Raw genomic sequence first — 19020 nt, forward strand, 5'->3', positions numbered from 1 at the left:
CATGTTTAGGTCTTATGGCATATTAACCATAAAGTGAAGAGCCTATAGTGTGCTGCTGTTTTTGTCTTTTAAAAATAGCAATGTAGATAAACCATGTTCTAAGCCAGCTGTTAAGATGTTTCTCTGTAACTGATCTTCTGTATTTAGGGATTGCTTTTACAAATAAACTTTATAAGGCTTGTAAAACTAGGGATGTTAAGTAGCGATTAATTTGCTAGTTGAGTAGTTGATGGAATTTCCTGGGCTCCAACTGGCATTAAAAAGTGGCAGCGCCGCATGGAGCCCCGGTTAGATGGGGAGTCCCCAGCTGATCGTGAGCTCCACACAGCGCTGTCACTTTGAAATGCAGGGAGGAACCTGACACCGGGCTACCTGCAATATTCAAAGCAGCAGTACTTCACAGAGCAGCTGACCCCAGGCTTCGGGCGGCACTGCTGCTTTTAAGTACCCCTTTTTTCTCCCCCTCCTTGTTGCCTCTATCTGTTAGAGGCAGCAAGGGGGAGGGGGAATGACTATTCGACTTACCTTGTCGACTGTCCGGTAAGCAATTGCTTATTGGATAGTCAACTAGTCCTTTACATCCCTATGTAAAACCTTATTTAAGATGCTGATAGAGGGCTTGAGAGGTTATACCATGGAGTGGAGGATGCTGGGTTCAATGAAGCATACTAATTTAACTTGCGCCCTGAACCGTGTAGGGCAGCATTTTCTAAAATATGGGCCGCGGCCCGATACTGGGCCATGGGAAAAAAATACTGGGCCTCAGCGTGGCTGCTGGAAGGGGAGGGGAGCAGAGCGGGGCGGGCTGGGAGGAGGTGTGTGTGGTGGGGAAACTGGCTGTCAGGAAGCAGAGTTGGGGGCAGCATTGCTGTACCGCAGAGATGGGGGGAGGCGAGCGGCTGGCAGAAGCAGGGTTGGGGGCAGCGGGGCTGTCCCGCAGAGATCTGGGCAGGCGGCGGAAGCAGGGTTGGGGGTAACGAGGCTGTCCCGCGGAGATCTGGGTGGGCAAGCGTGCGGGCGGTAGAAGCAGGGTTGGGGGCAGCGGGGCTGTCCTGCGGAGATCTGGGTGGGCGGTCGGGCGGGCTGTAGAAGCAGGGTTGGGGGCAGCGGGGCTGTCCCGCGGAGATCGGGGAGGGCTGGCGGTGGAACCAGGCCTGGATAGGGGAGATTGGGAGGAGAAGTGGGGGGGAGGAGGGCCGGGAGCGGGACTGACCCGGGCACATGAGTGAGTCCAGCCCCGGAGATTCCATTTTGCCTCTCACCTCCCCCACTCATATCCTCCCTCGAGTAGTTGCGAACTGCCTGGCAGGTAGACACACTCATGCAGCATGAGCACATCTACTAGCCAGGCAGTTCGCAGCTAAGGACTGATACACCTAATTATAATAAAACTTACCTAATTAGAAAATACCGGACATTTTATGTTTGGTAATTTCTCAATTTGTTTTCTGGACAAAACCCTCAAATACCAGACTACTGGTACAAAGTCGGACAGCTGGCAACCCTACCCTTCCTTGCACCCTCCCTCCTAGCCAGATACCCTACACCCAATCTGCTCCTGCTCCCGCCTCCTGGAGTGCCCATGTGGTGCCAGGTCCCCCAAGCCCTGGCCCAGGCTGGGCAGAGGATGCAGCCGGGTGAAACACTGAAAATTTATTCATTTTTCATTCTTTTTTTATATGTGTTTATATTTTTGTGCTGCGAAAAACAGTACTGAAAAAAAAAGTGTTCCAACTAAAGTAAAAAGTTTGGGAAACCCTGGTCTAGCCAGCTTTCTGTCCATCTTACAGTCCATTTATCCAATCCATATGCCCTTAACTTGCTGGCAAGAATATTGTGGGTGACTGTATCGAAAGCTTTGCTAACGCTGGCACTGGGGGCTTTGGGAGGACCAGAAATAACTTATTTGAATATTCATTATTTGCTTAATGAATATGCAAATATGCAAATGAATGTTACCGGTCATCCAAAAGCTCGTGAATGGATTTACTGGTCCCCGTGTCAAAAAGTTTAGGAACCCCTGGTGTAGGCATACAGAGTTACAGTTCTAGCTCCCCGTCTGCAGACTGTTAAAGCTTTGGTTTTATTAGAAGATTTACACTAACATAACAAGCAGTAAAAAGACCATGCTAAGATGGCATCTGCTGCTGTATTTATTTGTGTTAATCTTCTGGGTTTAATCTTAAGGAATTGAGTTTGCAGTTTAGGGTATTACACCCATATAAATTGAGGGAAGGGTTAATTAAAGCTTAATTACATGTGACTGTCCAAGTCTTAGTACCTGGAGGGGGGGGAGTATACTTAATGAAGCTATGTGTCTCAAAGATGAACATATGTTCACTGTTAATTGGCTCTCTTGCCAGGTTATATCAAAAACACAGAGAAGCTAAACTATGGCAAGGAGCACCAGTATAAGCTTACAGTGACTGCTTATGACTGTGGGAAGAAGAGAGCTGCTGAGGATGTATTGGTGAAGATTAGCATTAAGCCAACATGCAAGCCAGGCTGGCAAGGTTAGTTCAGTCCCATGCTTCTCTCAGCTGCTGTTTCTTTACTGCAGTTAACCCTTGTAAACACCAGAGATCTCTAATCATATTTCTTTGTGTGAATATACAGGCTGGAGCAAAAGAATAGAATATGAGCCTGGGACTGGTTCTCTGGCTCTATTCCCTAATATACATTTGGAGACCTGTGATGAACCCATAACTTCAATACAAGCAACTGTTGAATTAGAGACTAATCATATTGGAAAAGGTTGTGACAGAGATACTTACTCTGAGAAGTCCCTTCACAGACTCTGTGGTAAGAATGCATTGATTGGTTTGAAACCGAGTAAAAGTCTTCTTTTGAATATAATCTTCTTACAAGTCAGAATAAGGAATATTAAAACAATGGGGAGACTTAGGTCTTGTCTACACTGACAAGTTTTCTTGACTAAAAACTTTTTTGGCGACAAAACCCAGAGAGCGTTCACATTGTGACAAAACAAAAGTCGCGCCAAACACCCAGTTTTGGTGACCAAAACTATCCACCTCTGCATGGGACTTTTCTCTCTCCTCTTCCCTTTATTGTCAACAATCGTGTAATGCCGTGGTCACCAACCTGTCGACTGCGAGGCCTCGACCAGTCGATCATGAGGTGTTCTGGGCCCCCCATTTCCTTCCACCCCCAAGAAGCTCCACTACCTACCTCCAGCGACAGTGGAGGTAGTGGCAGCTTCCCGCTGGGTGGACGGAAGTCCTGCAGCTGTGCGTCGCATCCGGGGGTTCCGGAAATGCGCTGGCTGCTTCCTTGCCCCAGGCCTGTGGTGTGCCGGAAACTTACCGGGGAAGTCCCCAGAGGCACGTGCATTCTGGGGCTTCCCTTCTCTGTGGAAGGGGGGAGTCGGGCCTGGAGGGAGCGCGTGACAGGGGCTTCCCTGCTCTGCAGGATGCTCACGCTGGCCCCGGAGGAGGCGCGCAACAGGACTTCTTCCTCTGCCGGGCAGGGGGAGGGGGAGGTCGACCCCAGAGGGGGCACGTGCGTGGGCTTCCCTGCTCTGTGGGAGGGGGGAGTCAGGCCCAGAGGGGGCACGCTATGGGGGCTTCCCTGCTCTTCACACGCTGGCCCCTGAGGAGGCGTGTGACAGGGCTTCCCTCCTCTGACTTTTCTGTGGGTCAGTAACCCCTGACTCAAAACTGGTTCCCTGCCCTTCTCATAAATATAGACAATGCAGAAACTTTTTGTGTTTGGCATAGTATTTAATTTAAAAATGAAGCCTGGCCAACAAACCCCCAGTTAGGGCCAAGCCCCCATCTGGCCACAGCATCATACACTGGAACCCCCTGCCCTGAGCCCCTCACATACCCCAACCCAAATTTCTGCACCCTCACATCCACAAGCCTGTGGTTTGCTTAGTACCCCACCCCTCCATCTGACCCCAACACTGCCCGGCCTGGAGTGCCCTCCCCGAGCCAGTGTCCCCTTCTCCACCTCATCCTGCATCCAGATTTCCTCCCAGAGCTTGCACACCTCACCCCTTCCCACACCCAAATTCCTCATTGCCACCCCAGAGCCCGCACATCCTGTCTCAACCCAGTGAGGGTACTGCTAGACTAGTTGTAGTTTTTCAGGATTCCAGAGATATCCCAGAAAAACTCTTCTGCATCCAGGGATGCGTTTGTTCTTCCGCTTTTTTTAGTGGAAGAGTAAACATGCTCTTTTGGTAACCCCTATATTCCTCTTTCCATGAGGAATAAGGGGGCTTCCAAAAGAAGGGGTTTTTCTGACATTTGGTCTAGTCTAGACAGCCAAATGTTGGGGGGAAAAAAAGCAGCAGTATAAGGGTTGCGGATAGCAAGTGATGGACAGGAGGAGAATAGAGAGGCGGGGCAGGGCTTCAAGGAAGGGGTGGAGTCTTGGGGGAAGGATGGGGCGGTAGATCTTGGCTTGTTCTGTCATTTAAAAAGTGATCTTGGGTGTAAAAAGGTTGGAGACCACTGATGTAATGTGTACTCTACAGTAGGTTTTTTGTTGAGTTTATTGACCTCCAGTATGTTTCCCACAATGCCCAATTAGCCACTCTGGCCAGTGCTTTGAACTCTGCTGCCGAAAGCCACATAAACAGGTAATAGATGTGCTCCTCCCACCTGCAAACCCCGGGAACTTTAAAATCCATTTCCAGGTGTCTGGCTCATTGCGTAGTGGTCCTTGTGGCATCTTATCAGAGAAACAGAGATGGGTGTTGCTCAGAATGCTCTCCTGCTTGGAGCACTGCAGAGATTCTGTATCTTATCATTGTGTGGGTTGAAGAATTGGTGCAATCACAGCTGCAAGTGTCCTGTGAGAACTGGGACACAGTCACGTTTCTTGAGCTCTGTGTGAGAAGGAGTATGTATGAGACACCCTAAGATGTAGAGATAAGGTAAAGGAACTCTGGCAGGTGTAACAGAAGGTGAAGGAGGCAAATAGCTGGTCTGGTGCGGCACCCACAGCATACTGTTTTTATAATCAATTGGAGACAGTACTGGGTGGGGACCTCCACATCTACACCCAAGGAGACTGTGGATACTTCCCATAGTACAGAGTTGTCCTGGAGATGGAAGTTACTGTTGAAGAGACGGAAGTGGGTGAGGAGGATAGGTTAACCTTCAGCGAGGACAGGTCAGCCAAAGTCATGGCATCCTATGGACAAGTGTACGATTATTACAAATTATTTCCATAAACACCTGCTACAAAAGCGCGGACTGTACTTTCTTGGGGACCTATGTTAGTGAAATGTTACAATCTTTATTGTGAAAAGTAGTCACTCCATTGTTGAATGGTTACTTTTCTAGACGAGACCTTTAGAAAAGTCAGGCATGTTCACCAGCAGACAGACTCTGTAAACTAAGGGTAAGGGTACGTCTAGACTACATGCCTCTGTCGCCAGAGGCATGTAGATTAGGCTACCGGACATAGGAAAATGAAGCGGCGATTTAAATAATCGCCGCTTCATTTAAATTTACATGGCTGCCGCGCTGAGCCGACAAACAGCTGATCAGCTGTTTGTCGGCTCAGCGCGATAGTCTGGACGCGCGGGTGTCGACATCAAAGGTATTTGTCGACCACCCAGGTATGCCTCCTGGGATGAGGTTTACAAGTATGTGATATTGGTGTAGCCTGTTTTTGAATTACTCCTTACTGCTGTTCATGTGCCCCATGTAAGGCTTCATGAGACAGTGCTGTAAGGGGTAAGCTAAGTCATCTAGGATCACTGTGGGCATTTCCACGCTTCCACTATAATTTTCTGGTTTGGAAAGAAAGCTCCAGCCTGCAACTTTCTGCACAGGCCACTGTTCTTGGAGATCCAAACTACCCTGCATTTATACCTATGTAACTCGCACAGTGATCCACAAGTGCCTGAAGCACCATGGAGAAGCACCCCTTCCAATTGATGTATTCTGATGTAAGGTGGGGTGGAGCTAGAATGGGAATGAGTGTCATCGATTGCCCTGCCAAATCATGGATACCCACGTCAGCAAAGAAGACCCAGAGTCACAGTCCTACGCAGCGTCACACTCCTACGCAGTGAAATGTGTTTTATTGCCCTGTACACTTGCCTAAGTGCTGCATTGATGGTTGACTTCCTCATTCCAAACAGATTTGCAACTGAACGGTAGCAATCAGGAGTCATCAGCTTCCAAAAAGCAATGGCAACATGCTTCTCTAAAGAGAAAGCAGCTCATATTCAGGTGTCTTGCACCACAGTTCAGGGGCCAACTCAGCATACAGCTCCTAGAAGTTTGCTTTACACATCCAAAAGTTCTATAGTCACTGGTCTTCATCTCACACTTTCATGACAGTGTAATCCCACCAATCAATGCTGGCTTCCCTTGCCCAAAAGTGATGTTCTGCTGTGCACAGCTGATCTGTGACAGCCGAATGCAATGCCAATTCGGTGCTGTCCCCCTCACTCGCATTGTCATCTGCATCCAAGTCTTCGTCCTTTGCTATTAATTGCATAATTAACTTTGTTTCAATGTGTGATGTCCTAAGTATGTGGAACACAACATGGGAGAGAAGTCTGGGATCCATGATTTCTCACAGCAGATGCTGAAGTTCATAGCAAGGACTGTTATTCAAGTGGCACAAAAGTAAGCTGGAGGTCATTGGAGAGCTGGGACGTAAAGAAGTGACTGACAGGATGTTTTTCACGTTCCAAAATGCTTACTGCTACATTACCCATTCTCAGATTGCTTAGTGACTGAAGGAGAGGACAGGCACTGTGAGATGCCATTCCACATTGGTTTGATCTTTCTGCCAGCAGGGGAGCTAACAATGTGGCCATGAAATGTCAACAATGGGTGGTACAAAAACAGGTTTGACAAGTTTTCAGTTTTGACCACTTTTGCATGTCAACAACACTTTTGTCACCAAAACTTTCCAGTATAGGGATAGCCTTAATAGCATGCCATTACAAAAGGTTCCCCAGAATCTTGTCTAGCACACATTGGTATACTTGGTGAGCTTTGGCTGAACTTGATATTTTCAAATAACTATTATATCAAGGGCAGAAGAATCATTAATTCCCTTCTGGGTGACGGTATGGCCTGGAATGGTGTACCGTCACCTATTTTCCCAGCCCACAGAAAAGGAATGGGATTTCCCCCATGCGTACCGGCACCTGTTTTCCTGGGGTGGCTTGTCTCCTGACGGAAGCCTGCTCAGGACGTGCGGCATTTTTTTTCCCCCGGCTCCCAGCGTGGTGCTTTGGCTCTTAAAAGGGCTGTGACCGCATCACGGCCCCCAGTGCATTTTTTATTTTTATTTTTTTATTTTTTTTTTATTTTTTTTACTCAACAAGTTTGTCCCAGAGTACTGGCACCTTTTTTCTTACAAAAAAAGCACTGGTCCACCTCTATTGATAACAACACCCCGTTTTCCAAGATGCAGAACTATTGTGGTCGGTGTCTTTTCAGAGGCCATGTAGAAGAGATGGATTATAAAGTGGGAACAAAATACGGCTTGGAATGGAGGACTTCACTTAAAGCAGCTAGATAGATGCTGTGTTACATTGGGGCTAGAGAACCCTTTTGCATTAACGTATGCTATGATTAGTAGGATTAAAATTCATAAGCCCCTCCAATGCAAAATGAAAGGATAGAAATGATGGGCCAGCCAGTCAATGATGCTTAGCACCTTGAGTTCCAGTTGAAATTGCCCAAAAGCTATGGGTGACCCAGCACCTCTGGAAGTCTGGTCATATGTTTATAAATTGGCCTGTTGCCAAACAGTCTTTTTTAATTTTGAAGTGACAGGTGGATTCTAAACCAAAAAAAAAGGTATGATTGATAAGCAACACTAACTCAGTTACAGTCAAATTCAGTTATACTGATATCTGAGAGGCTTTAAAAATGTGGGATGTGCAAAGGAGATTGCACTTGTCTTCCTAAAATGTTGACTGAGGCTGTTTTATCAACAAAAGATATGCCACTTTAATTAAACTGCTTTTAACTAAACATTATGCTCCTTGTCCACACTATGCTCCTTGTGTTGGCAGAATGCATCCACTCTAGCAGCTCTTGCATTGACACAGAGAGCAGCACAGTGTGGGTAGCTATCCTACTGTGCAATGGCTGGATGGTGCTTTGGGAAGGATTTGTAATCCCTCATGGGGTAGACACAGCAACACATGATGCAAGTTTCTCAGTGTCAACTAGATTGCCAGCTACTTTTCAGCTGAAGTGTGGGAGAGAAGAGAGAGTGGTGTGTGGATGAGTGCAGGCTGAGACACAGAAACTAGCATGTTAGGAGAATGCGTGTGTGAAAGACTGCATGTCTATTGGGGGAGAATGTGTGTGTCAGCTTGCTGTCCCGTTAAGTTCAGAGGACTAGAGGCAACCAGTCCATAGGCAGGAGGAGGGGAGATACTTCCTCCCCCCCTTATAGCTGCCACCACCTCCCTCCCTCACTTTGGAAAGCACAGCAGTTGTTTGCATCCCTCCCCCAACACGCCATCTACTGCTGTGTTCCTGTTGCCCTGGGAAAGCAGATTTCAGGTTAATGATTTGCTGTTTGCTGCCTCCTGCTCAGCAATGCAGCCGAGTTCGAAAGAGTGAGCAGAGTGGCCATGGTGGACATTGTGGGATTGCGGGGGAAGCAAGTAGTGGCAACATAACAAATGGCAGTGTCTACACACCAATGCTTTGTCCCTTTAATTTCACTGCAAAAAGCTCTATGCCTTTGGAAAGATGGTTTTATTTTATCAGCAAAATAGGAGAGTAGCATTATTGTGTGTACATCTCCATTGTTTTGTTGGCAAAAACTGCCTTTTTCTGACAAAACTGTGTAGTGTAGACAAGGTCTAAGCTTTTCTCTAGCCTTTATCATTTCTCCTCTTTAGACTATTTTTTATAATGGTGTAAGTTTTACATGAGCAATTCTGCTTACTCCAGGGCTGAATTTGACCCATTGTTTTAGCTGGCTACATATATAGAGCAGTCTTGTTATCTGTTGAAACTTTAACCAATAACATTAATATTTTTGACCTTTCCTTAATGTTCTGACAGTTCCTGAGCTGGTGGCACTGTTAATCAATGTAGAAGTCTGGCGTGCTTCACTGTGCCATCAGGTATCCTGAAACAAAAGACAGGACTATGCAGCACTTTAAAGACTAACAATATGGTTTATTAGGTGATGAGCTTTCATGGGCCAGGACCACTTCCTCAGATCAAATTGTGGAAGAAAATTGGCATGACGATATATATCAAAGGGATACAATCAAAAAAAGTGAACACATAAAATAGACAAATCAGATTTTAGAACAGAAGGGGAATGAGGGGGGGAGATTAATGTCTATGGGTATGTCTACACTACAAAGTTAATTCGAACTAACGGACGTTAGTTCGAATTAACTTTGATAGGCGCTACACTAGCGCTCCGCTAGTTCAAACTTAATTCGAACTAGCTAAACCTCACTGTATGAGGACTAAGCCTAGTTCGAACTTACTAGTTCGAATTAAGGGGTGTGTAGCCCCTTAATTCGAACTAGTGGGAGGCTAGCCCTCCCCAGCTTTCTCTGGTGGCCACTCTGGCCAACACCAGGGAAACTCTATTGCCCCCCCTCCCGGCCCCGGAGCCCTTAAAAGGGCACTGGCTAGCTATGGTGCCCATGCCAGATGCAAGCCTGCCAGCACCCAGCTAGCAGACCCTGCACCTGGCACTGCTTGAGCCAGCCACCCGATGCCCCCCAGCCCTCCCCCTCTTCCCGGGACCAGGCTGGCGGCGCCCAGGACCGCAAGAGGCGGGCACCCGCCTGGTCTAGTGTGGACATTGTGGACCTCGTCCATGACCTCTGCACTAGGCACAGGAAAGTGGCCGGCATGGGCAGGAGAGCTTCCAGCCTGGCCACCCAGGAACAGGTGTGCATAAAAGTCAAGGTGGTCCACTGAGACCCCCGACCCTGAGCTTACAATGGCCGTACTGGGTCAGATCAAAGGTCCATCTAGCCCAGTAGCCTGTCTGCCGACAGCGGTCAACCCTAGGGACCCTGGAGGGGATGGACCGAAGACAGTGACCAAGCCATTTGTCTTGTGCTATCCCTCTCCAGCCTTCCACAAACTTTGGGCAGGGACACCACTCCTACCCCCTGGCTAATACCACTCTATGGACCCAACCTCCATCACTTTATCTCACTTCTCTTTAAACTCTGTTCTAGTTCTAGCCTTCACAGCCTCCTGCAGCAAGGAGTTCCACAGGTTGACTCTTTGCTTTGTGAAGAAGAACTTTCTGTTACTAGTTTGAAGCCTGCTACCCATTCCTTTCCTTTGGTGTCCTCTAGTCCTTCTTTATGGGAACTAATGAAGAACTTTTCTTGATGCACCCTCTCCACCCCACTCATGCTTTTATAGACCTCTATCCTATCCCCCCTCAGTCTCCTCTTTTCTAAACTGAAAAGTCCCAGTCTCTTTAGCTTCTCTTCATATGGGACCTCTTCCAAACCTCTGATCATTTTAGTTGCCCTCCCCTCTCCCACCCTCTCTCTTCCCCTCTCCCACCTCCTTTTCCCAGTCTCCCCGAGTTTTGTTCAATAAAGAGAGATTCTATTTTTGACCACATGTTTTCTTTATTTTGTACATCAGGAAGGGGGGGCTAGGGAAGGGTAAGTGGAAGGAGGTGAGGGAGGAATGGGGTACGAGCCCCCAATGGGGAGGACTGGGCTGGCTCTGCGGGCTTCTAGGGGTGGAAGCTGTCCTGCAGCTCCCCAATTCCCCCCTCTCCCCAGATGGCAGCCTGCGGCAAGTGCAGCCGGTCTGATGGCCGAGTGCTGTGATGTGCCCAGTGTGGGCACTCAGGGCACTCCAAGCCAGGACTGCTTTGCAAGCGGGGCACCCCTGAGAACTGTCTGTCCGGGGTGGGGGTCGGGTCCCTTTAAGCACAGCCCTTGGCTAGCCTGAGGCAGCAGCTCCACGCTCTAAGTCCTCATCTGATGCCCTGCCGGCACTGCTTCCGGCCATCCTTAACCCCGGTTCAGGGTCCACTTAATGTGGACATGCTAGTTCGAATTAGCAAAACGCTAATTCGAACTAGTTTTTTAATCTGGATCCGTTCGAATTAGCTTAGTTCAAATTAACTAATTCGAACTAAGTTAGTTCGAATTAGCGCTGTAGTGTAGACAAACCCTATGAGATAATGATATTAGAGGTGATAATTATCATTATCTCATAGACATTAACCCCCCCCTCATTTCCCCTCTGTTCTAAAATCTGATTTGTCTATTTTATATGTGTTCACTTTTTTTTGATTGTATCCCTTTGGTATATATCATCATGCCAATTTTCTTCCACAATTTGATCTGAGGAAGTGGGTCTGGCCCTCGAAAGCTCTTCACCTAATAAACCATCTTGTTAGTCTTTAAAGTGCTGCGTAGTCCTGTCTTTTGTTTCAGCAAGACCAGACTAACACGGCTACATCTCTATCAGGTATCCTGGATTTCATGTGGTGAGTAGACAGAATGCTGATCTTCTTTTAGGGAGTTGATGTTTTGAATGATTATACAGCAATTCCTGTGGCTAATTTAGGTTATGAAGGGAGTTTCTTCCAGCCCCCTTTAACCAGAAGTAAAGATCTCAAGTGTGGTACAGTGTTAAAACAGGAGAAAAGTGATGTAATCCTCTTGTCTCTGGAATTAAAGTGTGATAATACGCATCTGTGACAAAGGGGCAAGGGTAGGCAGAATCTAGAGAGCAAACATTGTTTACTAAACTGGATATGTACCAAGATGCTAAATGGCTGGAACAAGTAATTCAAAGCTCTTAGGCCTGACAATGTTTAACTCGATTGGAATTGCAATTAAAATTGCTATGGGATCCTTATAGCTAATGCTGAAAGGTTAGTACTTAAAAAAACAAACAAAAAAACCCAATTTAGTTTGACACCAATTCTTAATTTCCTTCTGTGCAGTTATTAGTATTACTTTTATTGTAGGTGTTTCCTCTGGCACAACTGAGCTGCTTCCCCCTCCAAGTAGCACTGCTAATTGGACAATAGGACTTCCTACTGATAATGGCCATGACAGTGACCAAGTCTTTGAATTTAATGGCACTCAAGCTGTGAAGATTCCGGATGGCATTGTCACAGTCGATCTAAAAGAGCCATTTTTGATTTCGGTGTGGATGAGGCATGGGCCTGGTACCAAGGAAAAGGAGACAATACTCTGCAATTCAGACAAGACAGGTTTGTACATACTTTGATTGTAAACAGCCTCTCTTTGGTTTTGGTGATGTATTTGGTGCACCTCACTCCAGGTTGTAACACTCTTATCTAGATTAGATTCACTTTGCCACCAACAAACTATACAGAAAAAGTAACTTTTATTCTTCAGGTAGAGAGTTATAGCTAGAGCAGTATAAATGTATTGCTATAGTTCTGCTGATCAATTTCCCTACGTAGAATATTTAGTTTCAGTGTACATAAAGGGAACTTGATATCCTGTTCCTTTATGCTGTAGAGATTTTAGCCATTGTGATACGCCAATTGCTTTGGCAGTGCATTATGTTTAGATTGTGTTGTTTGAGAGATCTTTAATTCTTGATACCTTTTGTAATCATGAGGCTATTTGCAGTAAGTTTAGCAACATGAATCCTCACTTTTTTAAAGGATTTTGTGCAGAATATTTGCTTCTAGGGGAAAATAGTTCTCTTCCTTTTCTACTCTTATCCTTTGACTAGTTTGCTTGAATGGTTCAAACACCTTTATTTTGATGATGGTATTGATACAAGAAAATCTGATAACTCTTCTTTCATAATTGCTTTCTGATAGAGGTGCAAGATTCTTGCCTTAGTTAGCTAGGGCAGAGGATTTGTTCAGTGTTTTTTGAAAGAAGGCATTGTGGATAACTATCTGGTCTCTCTGAGAAAGTCAAGCAAAACAAAATAAGCTCCCTATTATTAACCGAATTGAATTTGATCAAAAGAGAACTGTATGAGTAGTAGCTTGAAAAAATTTCTTTGATCAGATGTAAAGTGTCTACCCAGTAGCAAAGGCCATTCACTGAAACTTTTATGAGTGTGTTTGTTGAGAGTACCAGATAGGATACTATTCTGGTACTAGGATTCTATTGATAAGTACTAGGATTCTATTGATAAGTTTCCTATTCTGGTACTAGGATTCTATTGATAAGTTTCCTCCTATGATATTTTAGACCTAGTCCTTGGTTGGGATGGGGAACGACATTTCTTATTAGGTATGGTGTTCTCTGCATTACTGTTGGTTTGTTTAGGAATGGATGACCTAAAACTGCTTCCATATGCATTTCTTTTCCCTTGAAACTATAGCATGATTTATTTATTTTAAATTTGTGTTCTGCTCTCATTTGTGAAGCTTACTATCCTATAGGGCAGTATTAATAACACTTGCTCATATCCATCGTTATTTAGGGTAGCGTTTCTCAAACTGTGGATCCTGACCCTCCGGGGGGCTGCGAGCAACTTAGAGGGGGGTTGCGAGCAACTGAGATGGTGGTTGCAGCAATAGAAAGGAGGGTCACGAGCAACTCAGAGGTGGGTTGCGGTATCACAGTTTGAGAACCCCTGATTTAGGGTTACGTGAATTCCTGACTATCATTTCCAGCCCTAGAATTTTAAGGCAGAAGGTGATGGGAAAGAGTAACATTAATTTAACCTTTTGTACAGATATGAACCGGCACCACTACTCTCTGTATGTACACAATTGCCGACTTGTTTTCCTCTTCCGCCAAGATCCTTCAGAGGGAAAAACATACAAACCTGCTGAATTCCACTGGAAACTCAACCAGGTGAGTATGAAAGAGTACTTGTTAAGAAATTTACAATTCAAGTATCCATAGGAGCCTAAAACACCATGATATTTTAAATGTTAATAAATTAAGTCTTTGTGGAAATCCAAACTCCTCATTCCACAGTACAAAAAATAAGCTGAGCTGTATTTTACAGTTTTAAAGTTTCAGGTCTATATTCTGCTATCCTTATTCCTGTCAGTCACATCTTCTTTAGTATCCCTACAGAAGTTGGTGGGATTAGTCATGGAAAACAGTTCAATTCAGTATGCGTAAAGGTGGTAGAAACTGGTTTTAAGTGAGTAAATTCAGTGTTTAAAAGATGGGAACCAGATATGGTGGAACTTGTCTCCATTAAACACAATAAAAAATAATTACGGTTTACGTGCAAGTATTCCTCTGTGTTCATAACAAATAAGAACTTGCAAACATAAGACTATTTTGTAGGTCAAAGAATGTAATAAGATAGCACACAAACTTTGCTTAGATCCTTTTGCACGTTGGAAGAAAAGAATTCCTGACACCATGTGCGTTGCTGGCGTTAGATAGGTAAACTGCCTTACTGGCACAAACAATTTGTGTAATGTTTGTAACTCTTTTTATCAGGAAGACTGTCATTGGGAGAATTTTTTTATTGGACCAATAAATCTGCACAAAATAAGAAAATTTGTGTGGCTGATAGCTCTGAAATAGAGATTCCTTTAACTGCTTCCAGCTAATGTTGGGGATCTATTTGTTTGCTGCCAGTTATATAAGTATTAAGATGCATCTGAATTTTTAATGCTGGAATGTAATCACCCAATTAGTAACATTCTCCCATTCTTCACATTCTGGCATATGCCACTGTGATCATAAAATGGCCTTGTGCTTAATTATAGGGAGTTGGCAGCATTCCCATAATTGCAACCAGCTTCCATTATTAAACATATCCAATTCTGGCTTGGGAAATTTTTCTTCTGGAACTTGCCACATGTATACATGATTACATAGAACACTTCAGTGGAGCTGGGTGAAATTTTGTCAAGTTAGGGTTTTATTATGGCAGTGTACTATGTGTATTCCAGTGACCACTTTGTGTTTTCTGATTTAGGTTGTGCTGTTTTATAAACTCTGTAAATATTAAATTAGTTGCACAGAAATGTTTGCCCAGATGGTGACTTTGCAAATTTCCATTGTTGCTAATAGAAGAAACTATTAATGTGCTTTCACAGAGAAGCTTAGAATCATGGAATACTAGAACTAAAAGGGACCTTTAACTTGGTTTTTAAATATCTCTAATGATAGAGATTCTACAACCTTCCTAGGCAATTTATTCTGGTCCCTTGATGCAATTTAAGCCCGTTGCTGCTTGTCCTATCAAAGGATGAGCAGAATATTTTTTTCTCCTTCCTCCTTGGGTACTTGAAAGCTGTTACCATGTCTCCTTTCAATTTTTCTTTTCCAAATTAAACCCATTTCATTCAGTCTTCCCTCATAGGTGATGTTCTTTTAGACCTTTGATAATTTTTGTTGCTCTTTTCCAGTTTTTCCACATCTTTCCTCAAATGTGGTGCCCGGAACTAGACACAGTACTCCAATTGAGGCCTATCAGTGCAATGTAGAGCGGAAGAATTACTTTTTATGTCTTGCTTACAACACTCCTGTTAATTCATCCCAGAATGTTTGTGGTGTTGTGGTTTTTTTTGTTTGTTTGTTTGTTTGGTTTTTTTTGCAAATGTCACGCTGACTCATGGTCACTATGACCCCTAGATTCCTTTCCCCTGTACTCCTTCCTAGACAGTCTCTTCCCATTTTGTATGTTTGAAACTGATTGTTCCTCCCTAAGTGAAGTACTTTGCATTTGTCCATTTTGAACTTCATCCTATTTACTTTAGACAACTTATCCACTTTGTCCAGATTATTTTGAATTATGACCCTGTTCTTCAAAGCACTTGCCACCCCTTCCAGCTTGGTATCATCACAAACTTTATAAGCATATTCTCAATGCCATTATCTAAATCGTTGATGAAGTTATTGAACAGAACCAGTCCCAAAACTGATCCCTGCAAAACTTTACTTGTGACCTTTCAGCATGATTATGAACCATTGATAACTACTCTATGAGAATGCTTATCTAACCAGTTACGCACCCACCTTATAGTAGTTCCATCTACATTTCCCTAGTTTATTGAAAAGTAATGTGATACTGTATCAAATGCTTTGCTAATGTTTAGATAGGTCATGTCTACCACTTCTCCTTTATTCACAAGGCTTGTTATTCTATCAAAAGAAAGCTATCAGGTTCTTTGAAAATAGCTCTGCTATGCACAATTTTATGTATATAGATTTCAAAAAAACTTGTTTCTTTGATTAAAAAAATGTACTTAAGAATTGTACTCTGGTGGAATGCTCTTTTTAAACATTTGCTTCCATTCTTTTCCCAGGTGTGTGACAAAGAATGGCACCATTATATTCTAAATGTTGAATTTCCAACAGTGACACTCTACGTAGATGGAGTTTCATATGATCCTTTCCCAGTGACTGAGGATTATCCACTACATCCTTCCAAGATAGAAACTCAACTGGTAGTTGGAGCATGTTGGCAAGGTAACAATTTCTCATCTTGATCAATGGTTAGTTCTCTTCAGGTCAATGGAAGATTGCTTTTTATGTCTCCTGAAGCTTTTTCCTCTGTCTGATGTCACATACTACTACTTTAAGTTAGTAATTTTTTTTGGAGTGCTCTTGTACTCATCACTAATATGTAAATATGAAATACCAAACTATATCTAGAAATACCAGGCAGGGTTCCACTTAAGAAGTTGTCTCTTAATAACCATGGGAATATAGTCATTTTTATTTTTTGTAATACTAACAAAAGTGCATTTTATTCTTAAGACTAGCAGATGTACCAAGCATTGCTTGGGTCTGCAACTGAAGAATTTTTTTTATATAAATAAAAATATACATGTATTATTTCAATTATTGTATTTTTCACAAATTAAGGAAAATAAGACTGGAGTGAGAGTTTGGGGGTCAGGAGAAGCAGGGGGTAGGTGGTGTAGGGCAGAGGGCTGGGAGTCGTGGGGGGGCCCAGGGCAGGGAGAGCGGGTGCTGAAGTCAAGGCAAGGGGTCAGGACAACAGGCTGGGAGGTGGGAGAGGGCTGCTGGCTGTTGGGGGGAGGTGAAGCTCTCAAGGCTGCCCCTGGTCCCCTCCATCTCCACAGTCTGCAAGCTCTCTAGAGTAGGCCAGGCTCTGAGGGCTTCCCCCCTCCAGTGGCCCCCTTGGCCTGCAGGCTGTTAGGGGTAGGGGACGAGGTTCCATGGACTTTTCTCCTGCCTGTGACCCTGACGTGGCCTGGAGGCTGTCCCCTCGTCTAGTGCTTCCCTCCTGCAGCCTCTCCATGGAGGTTGGGGGGTAGACTCCAGGTTTGGGACAGGGAGGCTCCTTACTGGCATGCTGGCAAGTAAGTTGGTGAAGCCCAGCCCTGCTGGCCACTTTTGGTGCTGTAGCTGCCTCCAGTGGCCACTCTCAGTATTGCATCCCTCCTGTTTGTGTCCCTCCCTTTCACATTCCTCTTTCTGCCCCATCCCTTTCCATGTTATGGGAAATAGTCCCATTCCCACCACTTCCCGTTTTCCAGGCACAACCGGACCCTGACCTTGGTTTAAGTTTTGGTATGCAGCTTCCTCTTACCCTAACTCTTCCTGTTAAGGAGGAGTTCTTGAACAAATGGACAAAGAGATGCACAGACAGATGCACTCTAATATATATTTATAGATATGGATGACTAGGCAAAACCTTTGTTTTAAATTATGTTAGAAAGCAGAGTTTTGAAAAACCTAGCTCTCATAGCTCTCATTTTTGGCCATGTTTCCATTTGAAGATTTAGTGAAGTAACGGTAATGTTTCCTCTTAAGAATTTTGCTACTTAAAGTTATAAAAAGAAAAAATAGCAGTAGTTTTATTATATGCAAAATAAACTTAAATTATGATTCATTGTAGGCTGCTTAATGCTGATTCACAGCCTTAATACTGGTGTTACTTTCTCACCAAAAGCTTAAGAAAATGGGGCAGGTGTCATCTAAACATGGACCTTTGGAAGTAGATTACCAAGGCACTGAAGTGGGATACTTGGTTCAGTGAATTTTTTAAAGCATTTTATTGATCAAATTACATAGAAGTTGGAAAATTGCTAATGTTGCTAGAAAATCTTGATGCAATACTTTTTAGTAGCACAAATGTTAGACCATAGATATTTTACTATAAGTCTGAAATCTTATATCAAACTGTTGAATCTGCATATAGTACATGAGACATTCATAGAGCCTGTATAAAGGAGGTCTTATGGTGTCTCTCCTTCCTCTGAGATTTGATGCCTTGGAAAGATAAAATAACAATCCAGGGCAGTGTTCCCTCTAAACTGTGGGGCAGCACAGCTTCACAGGTGATTAATCAGCCCCTCCCAGTCAGAGGCTCAGAGCTCCTTGCAAGGAGCTGACTAACTGGACAAGGCTGAATAATCACCTGTGAAGCTGTGCTGCTGCAGTTTAGAGGGAACGCTGATCCAGGGTTCAGAATAAGTGTTCTATACTGTGAGTGGTCTGTTACCTTTTTAATACTTGATCATTTGCAAAGTTCATTAACTTGCAACTAGTCTCTAAATCATTAGCATGAATTAGTTAGGTTTCAATTCATTTGTTGCTATATAGAAGGCTTTCAGATGATCCTTTTTGTTTCACTATAGTGCAGCATCAACTGGAGCAGTAACTAGCTTCCAGAGAGCTGCAGTGTGCCAGGAGAAACTGGAAATAATATGCCAGCTACATGTCTAGTATGCTCTAAGGCTTTGTTATAGGTTCCATATCAAAATTAGATTACATATCAAAAAGACTTCAAAACTGTTCATCCTTAAAGCTGTGCTTTCTGAATCCTCTTTAACATTTTGATTCTCCTGCTCTTTTAAAAAGCTGCAATTTAAAAAAGTAGCCAATTAATATATATACAGTATTATTAAATTGGTTTGAATTTTTGGTCCAGTAATGGTGCCTGTTCATCTATCCATACTTTTTCCCTTTGGGAGATCTGTTAACATAGACTTTAATCTCCCCTTCATACCTGTGAAGATGGGAATATGAAGTAAGCTAACTGCTGGGTTTGACAGTGGTTTATATAGGAAAAGCCAAATCTGTGTCCAAGGCTAAACCTGATTAAATGTATATTGTTACAGCTTCCATTTTAAATTCATAATGTGTGTATGGGCTGT

At 44.0% G+C, this 19020-nt stretch overlaps 1 protein-coding gene across 7 annotated transcripts in view; it reads left to right on the forward strand.

Annotated features, from left to right (window-relative positions):
* CLSTN1 (calsyntenin 1) overlaps positions 1-19020 on the forward strand; it is an 81145-nt gene that overhangs the window by 44938 nt on the left and 17187 nt on the right. For all 7 annotated transcript variants that reach the window (XM_075906088.1, XM_075906082.1, XM_075906083.1 and 4 more), the window contains 5 exons: positions 2364-2513; positions 2617-2802; positions 11947-12195; positions 13653-13774; positions 16198-16360. In XM_075906088.1, coding sequence (XP_075762203.1) covers positions 2364-2513; positions 2617-2802; positions 11947-12195; positions 13653-13774; positions 16198-16360 — 870 coding nt within the window. The remainder of the gene's footprint in view (positions 1-2363; positions 2514-2616; positions 2803-11946; positions 12196-13652; positions 13775-16197; positions 16361-19020) is intronic.

The sequence above is a fragment of the Pelodiscus sinensis genome, chromosome 23, assembly GCF_049634645.1.
Source record: "Pelodiscus sinensis isolate JC-2024 chromosome 23, ASM4963464v1, whole genome shotgun sequence".
NCBI classification, from domain to species: Eukaryota; Metazoa; Chordata; order Testudines; family Trionychidae; genus Pelodiscus; species Pelodiscus sinensis.